Source organism: Humulus lupulus, chromosome 6 (genome assembly GCF_963169125.1).
Source record: "Humulus lupulus chromosome 6, drHumLupu1.1, whole genome shotgun sequence".
In the NCBI taxonomy this organism is placed as follows: Eukaryota; Viridiplantae; Streptophyta; class Magnoliopsida; order Rosales; family Cannabaceae; genus Humulus; species Humulus lupulus.
The window spans coordinates 51,381,592-51,398,376 of record NC_084798.1 but is presented as its reverse complement, the minus strand read 5'-3'; the positions used below and the strand labels follow the sequence as shown (position 1 = coordinate 51,398,376).

Sequence of the window (16,785 nt, the reverse complement as noted above, 5' to 3'; positions counted from 1 at the left end):
CACAGCTGAATTTACCTCTCAATTTACAGAATTTCCTCCAATACCAGCTAGTATCCGGGGGCAACTTATAAGACCAGAAGTTTGAGCCTTTCAAATAGATTGAGTTTATCCATTTAACCCACAGCATATCATGCTTCTCAGAGATAGCCCATATATACTTAGCTAAGATGACATAGTTCCAAACCAAACCACTTTTGAACCCTAGACCACCATAAGCTTTTGGCAGACAAACCTTCTCCCAAGAAGCCATATGTATCTTGCTCCTATTGCCATTGACTCCCCAAAGAAAACCACGAAAAAAAAAATTCAACTTCCTTAATTATGCTTTGGGGTAGAACAAATATACTCATCCAATAAATCCTTAGCCCAAATAGAACTAAATGGATAAGTAGCATTCTACCAGCGAAAGATAAGTGCCTACTTGCCCAAGTATGCAATCGCATTTTGATTTTTTGGATGATGATATCACAGTATTCATGCTTCCATTTGGTTGGTCTCATAGGGACACCAAGGTACTTAAGAGGAAATGACCCTTCTGACAGATTTATCTCAACAACATCTGTTGTTTATCTACAGCAGAAACTCCCCCAAAGTAAATCTGAGATTTACTCTCATTGATTTGAAGCCCTGTCACAGAACTGAACTCCCCAATCACACTCTTTAGCACTTTAACAGCTGAAAGAGATCCTTTACAGAATAACAGCAGGTCATCCGCAAAACATAAGCTAATAAGTTTGAGACTCTTGCACATAGGATGAAACCGGAAGACAGAACCTTGAGCTGCTAGTTGGAGACTTCGAGTGAGATATTCCATGATTAAAACAAATAAAAGCAGAGATATTAGATCCCCTTGACAAAGTCCCTTCTCACCCTTAAACCTGCCTTGAACCCTTCCATTCATAAGTAAAAAGTAAGTTGTGTTTCTCAAGCAAGTCATTACCCAGCCTATAAATCTAGCTGGGAAACACAAAGCCTTTAGGAGCTCCTCAATAAACCACCAATCTACTGTGTCACAGGCTTTGCTTATGTCAATTTTAATTGCACACCTTGGCGAGATGGAAGATCTTCTATAATTCTTGATAAGATCTTGACAAATTAAGATATTATGAGCTATAGATCTACCTTGGATAAATGCTCCCTGGTTTGATTGAACTAAATCTGGGAGGACCCTGGCCAATCCAGAGCATAATAACTTTGAAATACATTTATAGAGAGTAGAGCAACATGCAATGGGGCCTGTAATCCACTGCCCGAGTAGGGTTGTCAACTTTTGGGACCAAAGATAGGGTAGTATTCAGCAGCTCCTTTGGAATAATGCCTGTCTCAAAGAACTGACCTACTACTCTACAAACTTCACTACCAATTTCTTGCCACATCACCTTAAAAAAGGCTGAACCATAACCATCTGGGCCCGGGGATTTGATATTAGGAATACTAAAAATTGCATCTCGTATTTCCTTATGAGTGAAAGGCTTCAAAAAAAATAGCTGCTAATCTATTGAGAGCTTAGATCCCATCTCAACACACTGTCTATTTAACTGCTTAGAAGCTGAACTAGGACTACCCATTATACCTTTGAAATGATTCAGAAAATGAGAAACCACTTCAGAAAAATTATCCACCACCCTACCTTGTTCAAATATGTAAGTAGTTATTCTATTTGCCTCCTTGCGCTTTTTCAAACAAGCATGAAAATAGGCTGTATTTGTAACGCCCTGGTTACCCCAGAACAGTTACGGTGAACGGTGAACCGGAAATTTGACCCGCTACCCGAGTCCTTTGGTTAAAAACGTGATCTAAGTGTTATTATCAGGTTAAGGTAGAAAACCAGTAAAAAGGAAAGGGTACATTTCATTAAGTAAATTAACTGCTCATGAGCCTTTCAAAATGTTTACAAGTAGTTCGTAATACAAAAGAGTCGCTATAGTTCCAAATTTACAAACTCCGCCGGCCTAAGCGGAAAAAATAGGGTAAACCCCTAGTCCCTCTGAGAACTCCTTGACCGTGGCGGTCAAGCGGCCCTGTATGTACACAACATCGCCCAAGCTCTCCACTCAGGGCTGGTTAAGCTTTTCCTTTCCTTTACCTGCACCACATAGCACCCATGAGCCAAGGCCCAGCAAGAAAACACAATTAAACATGATATAATATCAACAACAATCACAATAACCCTTCGGGACTCTCAGTCCAAACAAATAGATAACAATAGCCAAAAACCACGATAATGAGCATCGCTCCCTCTAACCATGTGACGATAGGGTCACCAGGGCTTAACAGTTATGTGATTCTTTCATATGTTCAACCAGGACAGGTGCATGGTGATTAGTCACCAACATAACCTTCCTCACGATTCTAGAGTCGAAGCTACGGACAACGTCCCTTAGCCACGTGACTAACGGTCACCGGGGTCGTATACCTTGGCTATAGACATCTGGTCGTAGACCAGGCAAGCGCTTATAAGTTCTTCGACCTTAGGGTCGGTCCCGTATTAATGCTATAGAGCCATTCAATGCGTGATCATCGACTTTAGAGTCGGTCCCTGACTGGTCAGTGTCTTAAACAGGTAATCAGCATTCATTAGCATTTAATATGCAATCCACGTTCATATATATCAATCAATATGCCTCAAAATCAAACCATGCATGTCATATACCTGTACAGGGTGCAACTGTATCCATACACTGTTTTCTTACCTCAAGTTCGAGCGAGAAGTATGATAAAGACGACCCCTGAGAACGATCGGTCTTTTAGTTCCTTAGCGGTTACCTAAACACAACCAATTACAACCTCCATTAATGAGAATCCACAATAATAGGGTCTTAACCTAAGCACCACCCTCGGGACCTCGAAACATGCCCACACGGTGAGTAGATTCGATCCCGGGCCTTAAGGATTGAAACCCCAAGTCAAAAACCCTTAAAAACACTCAAAACGGGGTTTGGAAGGAACAGGGTAGCGCTACATCGCTCAACCCCTAGCGCCACAGCGCTCTACACAGAACCGCCCAAGTGCCTGAAAGCCTCCTGAGGAGCGCTATAGCGCCATAGGGTGGGCGCTGTAGCGCTACCTCCAGGCCCAAACACCCCTGAACCGACCTTCTTCAACTTCCTCGATTCTAACTCGATTCCCAAGCTTCCAAAGCCTATTCTTGATGCCAAATAAACCCAAAAACCATCCTAACACACCCCAAACATCACAAGCATGGGAACCCTAGCCAAAACTCCCAACAAAAACCATGATCACCCTAGAAAACTCAGCTGCAAAACAAAACTAAAACAGAGCAAACCAAAGAAAACCATGGTTAGAAGCTTACCCAAAGCTCGGCTTATGATGGCCTTCAATGGTGGAACACACTCCCAATCTCCCAAGGCTTGCTTCCTAAGCTTGAATCCTCAAAATTGATTCAAAAACCACAAAGAACAGTGAGGAGAAGAAGGTACGGGAGAACTCTAAAGTATACTCTGTTTTCCACCACTTTCCTCAGTCATCAAGTGTTATATTTATCCTAGGGGTGAAATGACCATTTTACCCCTAGGTCAATTAATACTTTCTAAAGGATCCCAAGGGCATTTTTGGTACTTCCCTCCTAACTCGTTAATCATAATTAACGCTCTCCAATTCCCGCTATTCTCAAAAATCACAAACACCAATAATTCACATCCCGTTACCCTTTATCTCCCGGTAACGCTCTAATCATAAAAATCACCCCGAGACTCAATCCAAGTCCCGACACTTAAACCCGTTGTGACTAAACCACTAATCAATATTCTACGATCGTCTCATGTCGAATAACTCGAACAAACCCACATCATAATGTGGTCTCAACATATATCATCGACATGCATACAATTAACATTATATTATAATATAATTCTCATAAACATACATAAACACGTTTAATGGCGTAATTAAACAATTATGGCCCTCCCGGCCTACAAATCCAGCCGCTAAACCACATTAGGGAATCCGGGGCATTACAGTATTCATGTCACCCTTCCTTAACCAAGTTATTTTACTTCTTTGAGCCAAAAAGTTGTGATACATATGCTCCTGAATTCTGAAAGTATCTGCAGCTGCCTTAGCTTTATCTTGTAGAGTAAAGTCACAAGGATGAAGTTGAGCAAGAAATAGTGCTTCCTGATATTGATCTTTAGCTTTTTGATAATGAACTCCTATGTCTCCAATATGGTCCCTATTAAATCTCTTCAGCTTATGTTTTAGCCGCATTGTCTTCAAATAGACAGCCTTCAAACCTGTCCCCTTAATCGGCTTCCTCCAACTTTCTAAATCCATCTCTTTAAAATCAACATGATCAGTCCAGAAATTATAAAAATGAAACAGCTTAACACCCAAGTTCTCCACAGCCAGCATAGAAATTATACAGGAGTAGTGGTCTGAAATTGTTTCCCAATTGAACATGGCTATTGTATTAGGAAATAAATCCAGCCACTCCTCATTAGCAAAAACATGGTCTATCTTAGAATATATGCGAGCAGACCCATCTTGAGTATTAGTCCAAGTGAAGAAAGAGCCAGTGCTTTTAAGCGCGTCCAGATGATTCCCAGCAAGCCACTGAGAAGAATCCAAGAGTTCCACTTTAGACACAGGCTTACCTCCACTTCTATCCTTTGCCGTAAAAATTGCATTAAAATCTCCTAAGATAATCCATGAAGAGACTGGACGAGCAAGCTTTGATAAACTTTTCCATAAGACCTTCCTTTCCTCCAAAGTATGTAGATCATTGACAAATGTGGCACTAAATGGGTGTTTTTGACCTGCCATTTTAATATGTCAGTGAAAAAATTGATTAGTCTCCTCTAGAACACTGACCTTGACAAATATCTCTCTCCATATGATCAAAATTCTTCCTTCCGTAACAGGACTAGTGTAAAAATCCCAGTTCCTAAATTTATTAGTCATCAAATCCCTTACTTTATTCCCCTTCATTTTAGTCTTCAATATAGCTCCAACCCCTACTTTATTCCTACTACAACTATCTAACACAGCTACATGTTTTTTCAGACTATTCAATCCCCTAATATTCCAGCTCAAGATATTACAGTTATCCATCAGAAGATCTAATTTTACTCCGTCCTCCTTTCTCCCCCTCTAACTGCTCCTGAAGCACCTCAAAATGATTTGTTAGCATCTGTCTTGTTTCCACATATTTGCTTGCTTTCTTACTGCTGCTCCCTGTTTGCCCTTGTTTATTCAAATGACCCAATTTCTTAGGGGATTGCCACTTATCTATAGTACTCTGCCCCTCTGCTGCATTAGGTCCTTCAACCAACTCCTTATCTCTAGAACTCTATCCCTCTGCTGCAGTAGAGCCTTCAGCCAACTCCTTAGGCAAAGTTGGTATTACATCCAAATTTTGTTCTTCCTTATCCCGTCCTTCCTCAGGAGAGGTTCTGGGGAGATTATCCTTCTTAACCCATTGAGTCTTCATCTCCTTGCGACATTCAGCCATAGCATGACCATAACCATCACACATTTTACATTTGACAGGCAACCATTCATAGTCCACCCATTGCTCCGCTAGCTGACCTTGCTCATTCCAATAATGAATAATCCGCGGAGGGTTGTCTGTGATTTTAACCTCCACCAGGATCCTAGCAAACTGAACTCTAGATCTTTCTCGAGTAAACTTATCTACCATTGTCGGTTTGCCTATTGTACTAACTAGTGCACTAAGGCATTTGCTTCCCCAATACTGAAGGCCTAGATCATGCAATCTAATCAACAGAGGCACTGAGCGGATCATACGAATAGCACTTAAATCAGTTGCCCATGGGCGAATAATCAATGGTTTTCTGTCGAAATGAAGGATACCATTTTCCAAAACATGGTCTCGAGTAGCCTCATCATTAAACTTGACCATAATCAGACCCATTGTCATCCTAGCAATTTGAGCAATCCCTAGATGACCCCAAACCATCTTGGTAAATCCTTCAAACACAGCCATTGGAGGAGTTGCTCCAAGAACCATACAAATGATAGCAGAACTCCAGTTAGCCGATTGGCTTTTCACTTCATCAATATCAATTGGAGCAATCCTCTTACCATCTTTAACCAATGGTTCAGCATATTCAAGTTTCTGATCACAAAAGGAAAGCTTACCCGATGTAAATTGTTGCCAATGATTTTGAGCCGTTGCCTGAAAATCTCCTGCCTCCACTTTGTCCGCCCAGCTAGATGTAGCCATCTCAGGTGCCTTTGGCCCATCATTCTGAATTTCATCACCGTCCATCATTCCCATCACAACCTCATTTAGGGTCACGCCCGGAGACAGATCTTTGTCATTCATGAACACATCTTCAAGAACGAGTCCTTCCTGAACATTCTCATTTTGGATTGAAGGCAAGCCCTGAGCTACCGATCGGGTCACAGGTTTCGAGCTGATTTCTTCTTCTTCGCCATGGAAGAGAGGCTACTAAAACATTATTATTATGACATTTTTTGACAAATTTTACTAATTAAAATCCACTAATTCCATATTTTGGTTTAGTGAGGCCTCATGTATTATGTAATACAATTGTTATTATTTTTTATTTGTGGCAAATTGATCATACTATTGCTTTTTGTTTTTAAATTCGGTCAATGGAGTAATTAATACACACTCATTTATATAAATAACGTAAAATTACATGCAATTTTTTTTTCTTTTAAAAAGATTGATACATAAGTGAATAAAAACTTAATCTTATTGATGTTTGTTTATATCTCACAACTACCTCAATGTTCAATATTCAAATCGCACAAATCGTTTACTTTTACAAGAATATTGCTATAAAATATCATACGGTATTCAATAAAGATAATATATTATCAGTAGTTAAATTTAATTATTTTAATATTTTTATTTATAATAAGTTAACTTAATTTTAAATTTAACATTCATAATATATCAACTAAAGAAAAAGTGTTTAGCACTCATATAAAAACATTTATCATTTTCTAAATATACCAACTTTTCACCTTTGTTTCTGCTTGCATGTACATATAAATAAGACAACTTTACATAAATAAATCAAACAATAATCTACGAAAAAGAGATATATAGCCGCCTTCACAACGTGAACTGAGATATCTAACATGTTAGCCCTATGGATAAAGTATTAATGCTTACTGCCAAAAATAACTATATAGATGTGGATAGATATTAATATTTTATTTTTTTAGAAATTTATTAAACGGTTGGAATTTTTCGGAGAGTTAGAAAATTACTTAACCAATATTAAAATATTTAAAACAGAAGAAAACTAATAAAGAATGACTGTGTGTATACTTTGACCTAATGCATTTATTAAGATATAGTACAGACATTACACCGAGGGTTGACATGTTGCTGCATTTATAACTCTACGAATCAAACAGAATAATGTGTAAAATAGTAAGCATATATAAATGGAGCTTACAAATAATGCAAATAAATATATTTTAGCGATTTCGGAAAAATACAAAAATAATTGAAATCACTACAAAAAAAAAAAATGTAACTTTTGTGCCAGGAAAAGCCGTTTGGGCTTCGCCGTTGCATTTTTGTGTTAGCAGTAATAGGACTTATGCTGGCACTAAACGAACTTGTAAAATCTTTATTGACATATTTGATAAAATTGACAAAATTAATTATGGAATGTATTTTTGAAATATATTGAGTGGTATTTTCAAAATGGGTAGTTTCCTGTTTTGTAATATTTTGTGGTGAATTTCAAAAATTGGTAGTTTCCTGTTTTGTTGAAATGTGTCTTTCTATATTCAGATTTTTATTTATGTGTTAATAAAATAAATATATATTTTCCTATAAAAGAATATCTTTTTCTTGAATTGGAAATTATTGATATTTATTTTTATGTGTTGATCTGATTTGGTTGCCCAAAAATCGTGTACTCTTACAGTGATAATGTAGATATTGTTTCCTTATTTATTTAAGGAAACTGGGTTGAAAAACTGTCCAGGTTCAATGAATCTGTTTGAACGGATTGCCAGTCTATTTAAACAGATTCTGACTTTCCTGTTTTGGAAGATTTTCCATTTATTGGCTGTTTGATTTCTGATTTGTTTTTCACGACCTAAAGGGATTCTAAAAAGTATATAATCATCCTGAGGTCGTTGGTTTTTTATTATCTCTCTTGGTGTATTATTTTCCAAATATTTTTTAAGTTTTAGAGAGACTTTTTATTATGTGAAGAACTTGAGTCCAGCAAGTTCTTAGTGGTTTATTACAGTGTACTTCTGTATTGTTTTCTTTGTGTTAATTGTGTAGGTTGAACACACTTGGACATTGGTCATCAAGCTTCGGGAGAAGTCTTGTTCGTGAGTCACTTTTCGGGAGGAAAAGTGTAAGTGTTATGATTTGAAGGGAGTTCAAGATCTTAGCACTTCAGAAATTTGATTAGGAGTTTAGATTACAACAGTTGCGACAAATTCAAGAGGGAGTCTTTATTTGTATAAGTCAATTTGGTTTTGTAATCGTTTAGATATTCTTCTAATAAATTTCATTCTCTGGGCGTGATCTCGTGGACTAGTAGCAATGTGCAAAGATTGCTGAGACCACGTAAAAATTCGTGTGTTCTTTACTTTATGTTCGTTTTTATCTTCTAGTCACAAACTATTTAAACATATCTGGTTTCTGTTCAAATAGTCTTTGTGTTTGTTTAAACATTTCTGTAACAGTTCAACAATTAATTATTTAATTTGAATAATTAAGTTGGTAATCTTAAAAAACGGAATTTCAGAACTGTGCCAGCAAAAGTAAATTTTACCGATGCAAAATTATACCGGAAAAATATGGACGCGTCGAGGAAAACTTTTTGCAGAGAATTGTCAAAAATATTTTTTCCGACGTCGGCAAAAGTCTTAGCCTTTGCCGGCGCAAAATCACGCTGGCTAAAAGTGAGATATTTTAGCAGCGTAAAATGACGCCGACAAAGATTAAGACTTTTAGCGGCGCAATTTTGTGCCGGCAAAACTTTAACGTTTGTCGGCATTACAATGTGCCGGCAAAAGTTTACCATTGCACTGACAAAAGTTTGTTTATTTTTATTGGCAAAGCCTTTTGCTGACACAATTTTGCGCCGAAAAAAGTTATATTTATTTTTTTATATTTAATAAAAAAATTATAAAAATAGTAAAATATTTTATATTTAATGATTTTAATTTATATAAAATTAATTATTTATTTAATTTTAATTCATTTAGTAATTATATTAATTAATTTAATTAAAATAAAAATAAATTTGTACTAAATAAAAATAAACTAGAACAATTAATGTTAATTGTTTCAACTAAACATGAAAATATTAAAGTAGTTTAGTATATTAAAACAAACATTATCTCTAATAATATAAACTACAAATAAATAAAACAAATTCTACAAATGGGTACCGGTGTCCTCATCATCCCCGCCTCCGTCAGCTACACCATCGTCATTGTCATCTTCAGGTTCCACAGTAGCAAGTGTGGGAAGCGGAGACTTTGCTCCGCAATTTTTCATATAAACCGTAGAGAAAAGTTTCGCTACTTTTCTTATCAGTTTTTATGAAAAAACCGCGAGGAAAAGCGCGGTTTTTTCAAAATAATCATGGAGAAAAGTCTCCTTCCCCATATACTCGACTTTGAACCTTCACTCTGCTCATTTCCCTCATTCCAGTTGGTCGCGAGAACTGAAAACTATCGTCCCCAGCCATGGTAATCACCGTCTTCACCCTTTTTATGTGTTTTTTTTTTAAATTTTGTTCCACATTCACTACAGGAAAAGAGGTATACAATGATGACTTTGTCGACGCTGTAGATCAAGAAGTCGTCGTTGTAGGTCTATAGTGACGACATGTCGTCGCCAAAACAAGGTCATTGTAGGTCCGTATGTGTAGCGTCCTACATTGATGACAAAACGCAGTCGTCGCAGTAGGGTTTTTCTACAGCGACGACATGTCGGACGCAGTAGGAAATCCCTATTTTTAGTTGAACTGGAATATTGCGATGACATATCGTCACTGTAGTAGGTGGTTGCAAAATTTGAAAATTTCAATTTCAAAATCTCCTACAGCGACCACATGTCGTTGCTGTAGGGTCACGAAATCTCATAAGTTCGTGTTCTGCGTGCTCCATACTGCAAGGACATGTTGTCCTTGTAGGTGTTTAATTTTGTTTTAAAAAAAATATTTTTAATATTTAATAGAAATTATATTAATATGATATCAAGAAAAAAAATTAAGTAGAATAGTCTCCAAAATGTAAAAAACAACACAAAATATTAATAATTTAAAAGCATAAAATAACCAAACTAAATGTCATATAAATTAATCCCAAAGTTGTGATCATCGTCAGACTTATTTAAAAGCCTTTTGAAGCCTATTTAATAGAGAATCCATAATTTCACTTAGGGTTTATCATATTGGATGAAATCTGAACGTGGAGAACAAATTTTGGAGGGAGAAAAACACAAGACAACATTGGATGATGAACTTAGAATATTGAAGATGGATCATCACTCTAGTTTTATCTTTTGAATATTGAAGACGATCATTACTCTAGTTTTATCTTTTCTTTATTTCTTATTGTTCTCTTGAATTTCAAATCATGAATTGTAACTATTGTTTGATATTTTTTTTAAGATTGTGACAACTGTCAAAACATACAATACCAAATTATGCGGAAATTTAAAACTTTTTACTTTTAACTCATTGTACCGAAAATCCTTATAAAAAAAACTTTTAAAAGATCATGTGCGCACACTTTTAGTTTAGCAAACGTAATTACAACTACCCTTTTACAGAGTTAAGGCAAAACAAATGTCATAAAAGAAAGAACAAGCTCCTAGTGTTTCATTTCACAATTGTGTTCCATCAAAAACCTCCCCAGGTCGGGCCACATGTACATATCATAAGCAGACTCCAGCGCTCACTGCTCCACTTTGCTTTTTCTCTTACCTAAAACATGAAACATCTAGGTAAGCGAAAACACTTACTAAGAATAGCCTTGCACACAAATATACTAAACCCAGTAACATGTTGCCCTAAGGTAGTTATCACTACCGATCATTAGGGTATTGGAAAAATCCCAACCCTATCATACAATTCTCAAACAATAGACAAATTGGAATCAAATACTTTGATTGTACCTAAAAAACAACGTTACACATATCATGATAACCTGCACTCAGAAAATCCTAGAACATTCAAGATATATAACACATATCATAACTAATCAATGAATCAACAACAAGGGATTCAGGCCTAAACCCGGTTCCAACATTTATGTCTTGGCTCTAACCGGACTATATTACCATTGTCCTTGCTCCAACCCGAACTATATTTTTACCAAATCCTGACTCCAACCCGGGCAATATTACCATTTCCCTGGCTCCAACACGAACCATATTACCATTGCCCTGGCTCCAACCAATACTATATTACCAATTTCCTTGCTTCAACCCAAAATGTATGCTTACCATGTCTTGGCTCCAACCCAGACTATTTTACATTAGGGTTCTAGCTCTAACCCGATCCTACTTACCATTTAGCCGCAGAATGCCAAAGCATTGCAAGAGTGGGCATTACGCATACCCTGGTGTTAATGACCCAAACAATACTAGTGTATTCTACTACTACTACAAGCATACACTAGTATATTCATGTTGTAGCCAAGACAGAGAAAGGATAACTTACTTGGAGTCCTTTGCTCCTAGCTGGATCTTTAACACCGCTATTCGTTTTCCCTTTCACGGTTACTGTAATTAATACAATGTACTTGGATTAAACTATGACATACTCTTATAGCTAATATTCTTTGATTGCTACATGATAGAACGTTCTCTTAGAGACTTTATACTATAGCCTCTTATACACCTTATAGTGTGTAAGACCACATTTCATTTCAGTCTTTACAATAAAATGAGAAAATTGACCTCACCGCAACACGCTCTCCATGCCATACATCTTAATATTCATTAACTAGAGAACTGTCTTATTGGATAACTCGTATTTTGGCTTTTGGAAAAAGGAGTTCTATTCAACTCCTATCTTAGAAAAATACCCACTTGTTTTCCTCTCACGAAACTTTACCGTTTTCGATCATTTACCAAAATACTGATTTTTTACCCTTTATAAATAATTTATGACAATGTTATCGAGTTCTCTTAAACATTCTAAAAAAACTCAACTCCCACTCTTACCATTTTTATCCATAACCTAAGATTTCTTTTTACGTTACTTTTGAAAAGAAGGGCAATTGGACCCTTAACTTAAAAATGGTAAAAATAAACTTTTAAATAAACTCAAGCTGATTAGGGATTGGTTAAGTCTCCAAATCCTTAGTTATCTTTACAATAAATGATTATTTCTTCTCAATTCCAAAACTTTAACTCTACTATTTAATTTAAGGGGTAAAATCTCCTTTTGAAACTTTTGCCCTAAGTTGAGTTTTGGGCAAAAACTCTTAAACTATCGTTCACGTATTCTGTGTCATAAGGACAGGAACTAGGTGAAAGACTCGCATCAAAACTTGTTTTAGGTTAAGAGAACTAACCTCCCAAGTATCATTTCTCGTTAAGGTTCCAAATTAATACCTTTCAGTTTAAGGGAAAATATGAAATTTTATTTCTCTTAAACCATGATACATTTTTCTCTAAACCTTTACAAAATTCCTTATACACATCTTAACTAAGTCCTCTAAAAATTTCATAATTTTTGGGATGATAAAACTCATTCAAATTTGTAAAGCAATCTGGGCAATGCCTGCTGCCTAGAAGTTTTTCCTAGATTTAAAGGTAAAATTTGAAAATTCACTTCTCTTACACCATAGCCCAGTTCTTTCTAAAATTTTACAGAGATATTTACAAATGTCTAGATTAGCTTCCTTCAAAATTTCAAAATTTTTGGAATAATAAAGATCATAAAAAATATAGGTTTTTATCACAACAGGCAGTCTGGTGTGATAGCAGACATCATATTCTCGGTGCTAGCAGCTGTGGTGTATGGAATTTGGAGGAACCGAAATCGGTGTGTTTTTGACAGTTGTTCTTCGACAGCAAATAGCGTAACTACTGATATAAAAGGCAGGATGAAGTATAGGTTTTTCATTGTAAATAATAGGAAACTCTCAGCCCATGAGCAGAGGTTTTTAGATAGATTAACCATGTAATTTTTGTTTTTGGGTTTGGCTGTTTCTTTTAGCTTGCATTGGAGGGTTTCCCTTTTGGTTTTGGTTGTAAGTTTTGACTGGTTTTTTCATTGTTTGATTTGCTAGTAGATTAATGAAGTATCATTCTTCTTGATAAAAAAAAGAACATAAAAAATTTAAAGCAATCTGGGCAGTGCTTACTGCCAAGAAGTTTTGCTTCCAGATTCTAGGGAGAACTTTGAAAAATTACATCTCTTACACCTTAATATATTTTCATCTAAAATTTTATAGTGACCCTTATGAATGTTTAAAATAACACCCTACAAAATTTCATAGCTTTTGGATTAGGAAAACCCATTCAAAAGTCAAAAAAATCGTGGCAGTGCATGCCTCCCAGAAATTTTCTAAATTTACATCAAAATGGAAAAACATTCATAACTTGGGTTTAAAAATAAATTTTCACGATTTTCCAAGGCCTATAAGCAATTAATCACACTGAACTATGCAACTACACAAATATTTTTCACAGACAAAGGTAGCAGAGTGTGATCTGACCCATTGGAAGCCAGACCATGAAATTTTGGCAGCATGCATTTTTACACAACCTAACATCAATAAGCACTTCTAGCATAACCCTAGCCACATGCATGCATGCAAATCATCATATCACACATAAATATCAACCTTAAGCATAAAATAATCTCAAAAACTATTGAAACACCCTATACAACCAGATATACAAGAATCACCACAAAACATAAAGAACTTAACCATAGATTCTACCTTCCGAAGCCCTAGCTTGGAGATGTGTTCCTTAGCTCTTCAAACCTTCCTTTGGTGTTCCAAACTCTAAAAACCAAGCCTCAAGTCCCACATGAATATTTTAAGAAAAGGATTAGGGTAGAAAAAAACTTATATGAAGGACAAGAACATGAAAGCTCACAAAAACCTCTTACCTTGGTTTATTTGATCCCAATGGTGTTCAACTTGGAGATCTGACTAGTAAGGCTTGTTATGAACCCTAGAACACAAGAGCAAGGACATGCATGGCTTTTAGATCACATGCATGCACAAGGAACCATTGGGTTTCGGGTTTGAATAAGAAGGAGAAGAATGAATCACAAGAGATGATTTCACTTACCTTGAACTCGGTTTGCTTAGGGTTGAACACTAACTTCAATGGAGTCTCTCCTGGAGAGAGAAAGAGAGAGGAACAAAATGAGAGGGAGTGAGAGAGACTCTAATTTTTGTTTTTCAGAGTTAGAAAAAAAATGAAAAGGAAAGGGGAAGAGGGTGCCTCGGTTTTGGGGAAAAATGGTAGGGAAAATTGTTTTGAGAAAAAAAAAACAAAACAATGATTACACCCTTAGCTTGTGAATGGGTAAGGCTCTTCCTATTCTCTTTGGGGTATGTGTCCTAGCTCTTGAGAGCCCTAGGACCTAGCCTTGCTTCCCACTCCTCTCTCTCTCTACCATTGGAAATCACTTTTAAGCCCTTGTTTATTTTACCTCACATTTAAGGAGGGCACTTTGGGAATTTTGTGCTCTAATTTTCCCTTAACTTTTAACCTATAGTTTTTAAATATCTCCAAGCTTAAATAATTAAATTAATGTGACCCAAAAATAAATTTGTCACATATCACACAATTTATAAAAGTTTCGTCCCTAATACTCAAAACAGATGGCGATACCGCTCTAACATCTCGTCTTCCATCTCCCAGGCTGCCTCTTCAATGTCGTGGTTACACCACTTCACCTTTACCAAAGGTGTTGTTTTGTTTCTTAACACCTTGTCTTTCCAATCCAGAATCACGATCGATTTTTCCTCATACCTTAGCTGAGGATCTATGCTAAGTTCATCGAAACTTAGCACATGAGTGGGGTCATTCATGTACTTCCTTAAGGTTGACACATGGAATACATCGTGAACTCTAGAGAATGCAGGTGGAAGGGCTAGTCGGCAAGCCACCTTCCCAGTGCGTTCTAGAACCTCGAACGGTCCTATGTACCTAGGGCTCAACTTTCCCTTTTTCCCGAACCTCATAGTTCCTCTCAGTGGAGCTATCTTTAATTGTACCTTGTCCCCAATTTCAAATTCTAAATGTCTCCATCGACAAGCGACATACTTGCGTGGGCGATCTATAGAGGTCTGTAGCCTCTGATGAATCGGCCTAATGTCCTCCGTAGCTTGATCCACCTCTTCTGATCCTAAGAATTTCCTCTCACCAGTCTCATGTCAGTGGATTGAAGATCGACACTTCCTTCCTTATAGTGCCTCATTCAGAGCCATTTTTATTGAGTCATGATAGCTATTGTTGAAGGCGAACTCAATTAATGGAACTTTTACACGCCACAAACCCTTAAAATCTAGTACACAAGCTCTCAACATATCTTCCAAGGTCTGAATTGTTCGTGTGCTCTAGCCATTCATCTGTGGGTGGAAAACAATACTAAATTTCAGTTTAGTTCCCAATGCCATTCGCATTCTCTTCCAGAATGCAGAGGTAAATCTCTCATCTCGATCAGACACTATAGATATGGGAACCCCATGTAATCACATTATCTCAACAATGTATAAGTCTGCCAACTTATCTGCATCGCCTGTGGTTTTATTGGGTAAGAAATGAGCGGATTTTGTCAATATATCCACGATAGCCCAGATTGCATCTTGCCCATTCAGAGTGTGTGGCAACCCGATAACAAAGTCCACGGTTACCATTTCCAATTTCCACTCAGGGATCTCTAGCGGCTGCAATAACCCTGCAGGTCACTGATGCTCTGCCTTGGTTTGCTGACAAGTCAAATAGTGTGCCACATATTACGCTACATCTATCTTCATTCCTACCCACCAAAAGTATCTTTTGAGATCCTGATACATCTTAGGGGTTCCCAGGTGCATAACGTAAGGAGTATTATGAGCCTCATAAAAGATTTGTTTCTTGATCTCCTCATCATCAGGCACGCATAACCTACCCTTGAAACCCAACACTCCATCCTCTGAGATGTGAGACCCTGGTCGCATGTCTTTTGTAGTCTCATGCCCTATTCGTTGGATCCACAGATCTTCGAGCTGTCCCCCTTAGATTGCTTCCATGATCGTGGATTGCATGGATAAATTTGTTAATCTACCCACTACTATTTCCAAATCCAATGTGGAGATATCGGTTTGTAGTTATTAGGGTATTTCCTTCACCGTCATTACATACGTCATTGGCTGCCGACTCAATGCATCAGCTACTTTGTTAGCCTTGCCTAGGTGGTACAATATATCGCAGTCGTAATCGTTAAACAATTCCAACCACCTCCATTGTCTAATGTTTAACTCTTTCTGGGTGAAGAAATATTTCAAACTCTTATGGTCCGTGTATATGTCGCAGTGGATCCCATACATATATTATCTCCATATTTTTAATGCGAGCACTACCGCTGCTAGCTCCAAGTTGTGAGTTGGATAGTTTTTCTCATAATTTTTCAGTTTTCGGGAGGCGTACGAGCTCACTTTCCCGTGTTGCATTAGTACGGCTCCGAGTCCTTGACTTGATGCATCGCTATAAATAGCATATCCCTCGGTACCCTTTGGAATAGTGAGTACGGGAGCAATCGTTAATCTGGTCTTTAGCCCTTGAAAACTCTGTTTGCACTTGTCTGTCCACTAAAACTTGAT

The 16,785-nt window shown here is 37.1% G+C and overlaps 2 protein-coding genes across 2 annotated transcripts; both read right to left on the bottom strand.

The window, feature by feature from the left end:
* Nucleotides 1–3,957: 3,957 nt before the first annotated feature.
* Nucleotides 3,958–4,782, bottom strand: LOC133785078 (uncharacterized). The gene has a single exon (XM_062224338.1). The coding sequence runs from the start codon at nucleotides 4,780–4,782 to the stop codon at nucleotides 3,958–3,960; it is 825 nt and encodes a 274-aa protein (XP_062080322.1).
* Nucleotides 4,783–5,308: 526 nt separating this feature from the next.
* LOC133785077 (uncharacterized) lies at nucleotides 5,309–6,307 on the bottom strand. The gene has a single exon (XM_062224337.1). It carries the CDS (start codon nucleotides 6,305–6,307, stop codon nucleotides 5,309–5,311), a length of 999 nt encoding a protein of 332 aa, XP_062080321.1.
* Nucleotides 6,308–16,785: the final 10,478 nt, after the last annotated feature.

Bases quoted from the DNA above. Each gene is read 5' to 3' on its own strand.
- LOC133785078 (XM_062224338.1), bottom strand. From the start codon at position 4,782: ATGGCAGGTCAAAAACACCCATTTAGTGCCACATTTGTCAATGATCTA.
- LOC133785077 (XM_062224337.1), bottom strand. From the start codon at position 6,307: ATGAATGACAAAGATCTGTCTCCGGGCGTGACCCTAAATGAGGTTGTG.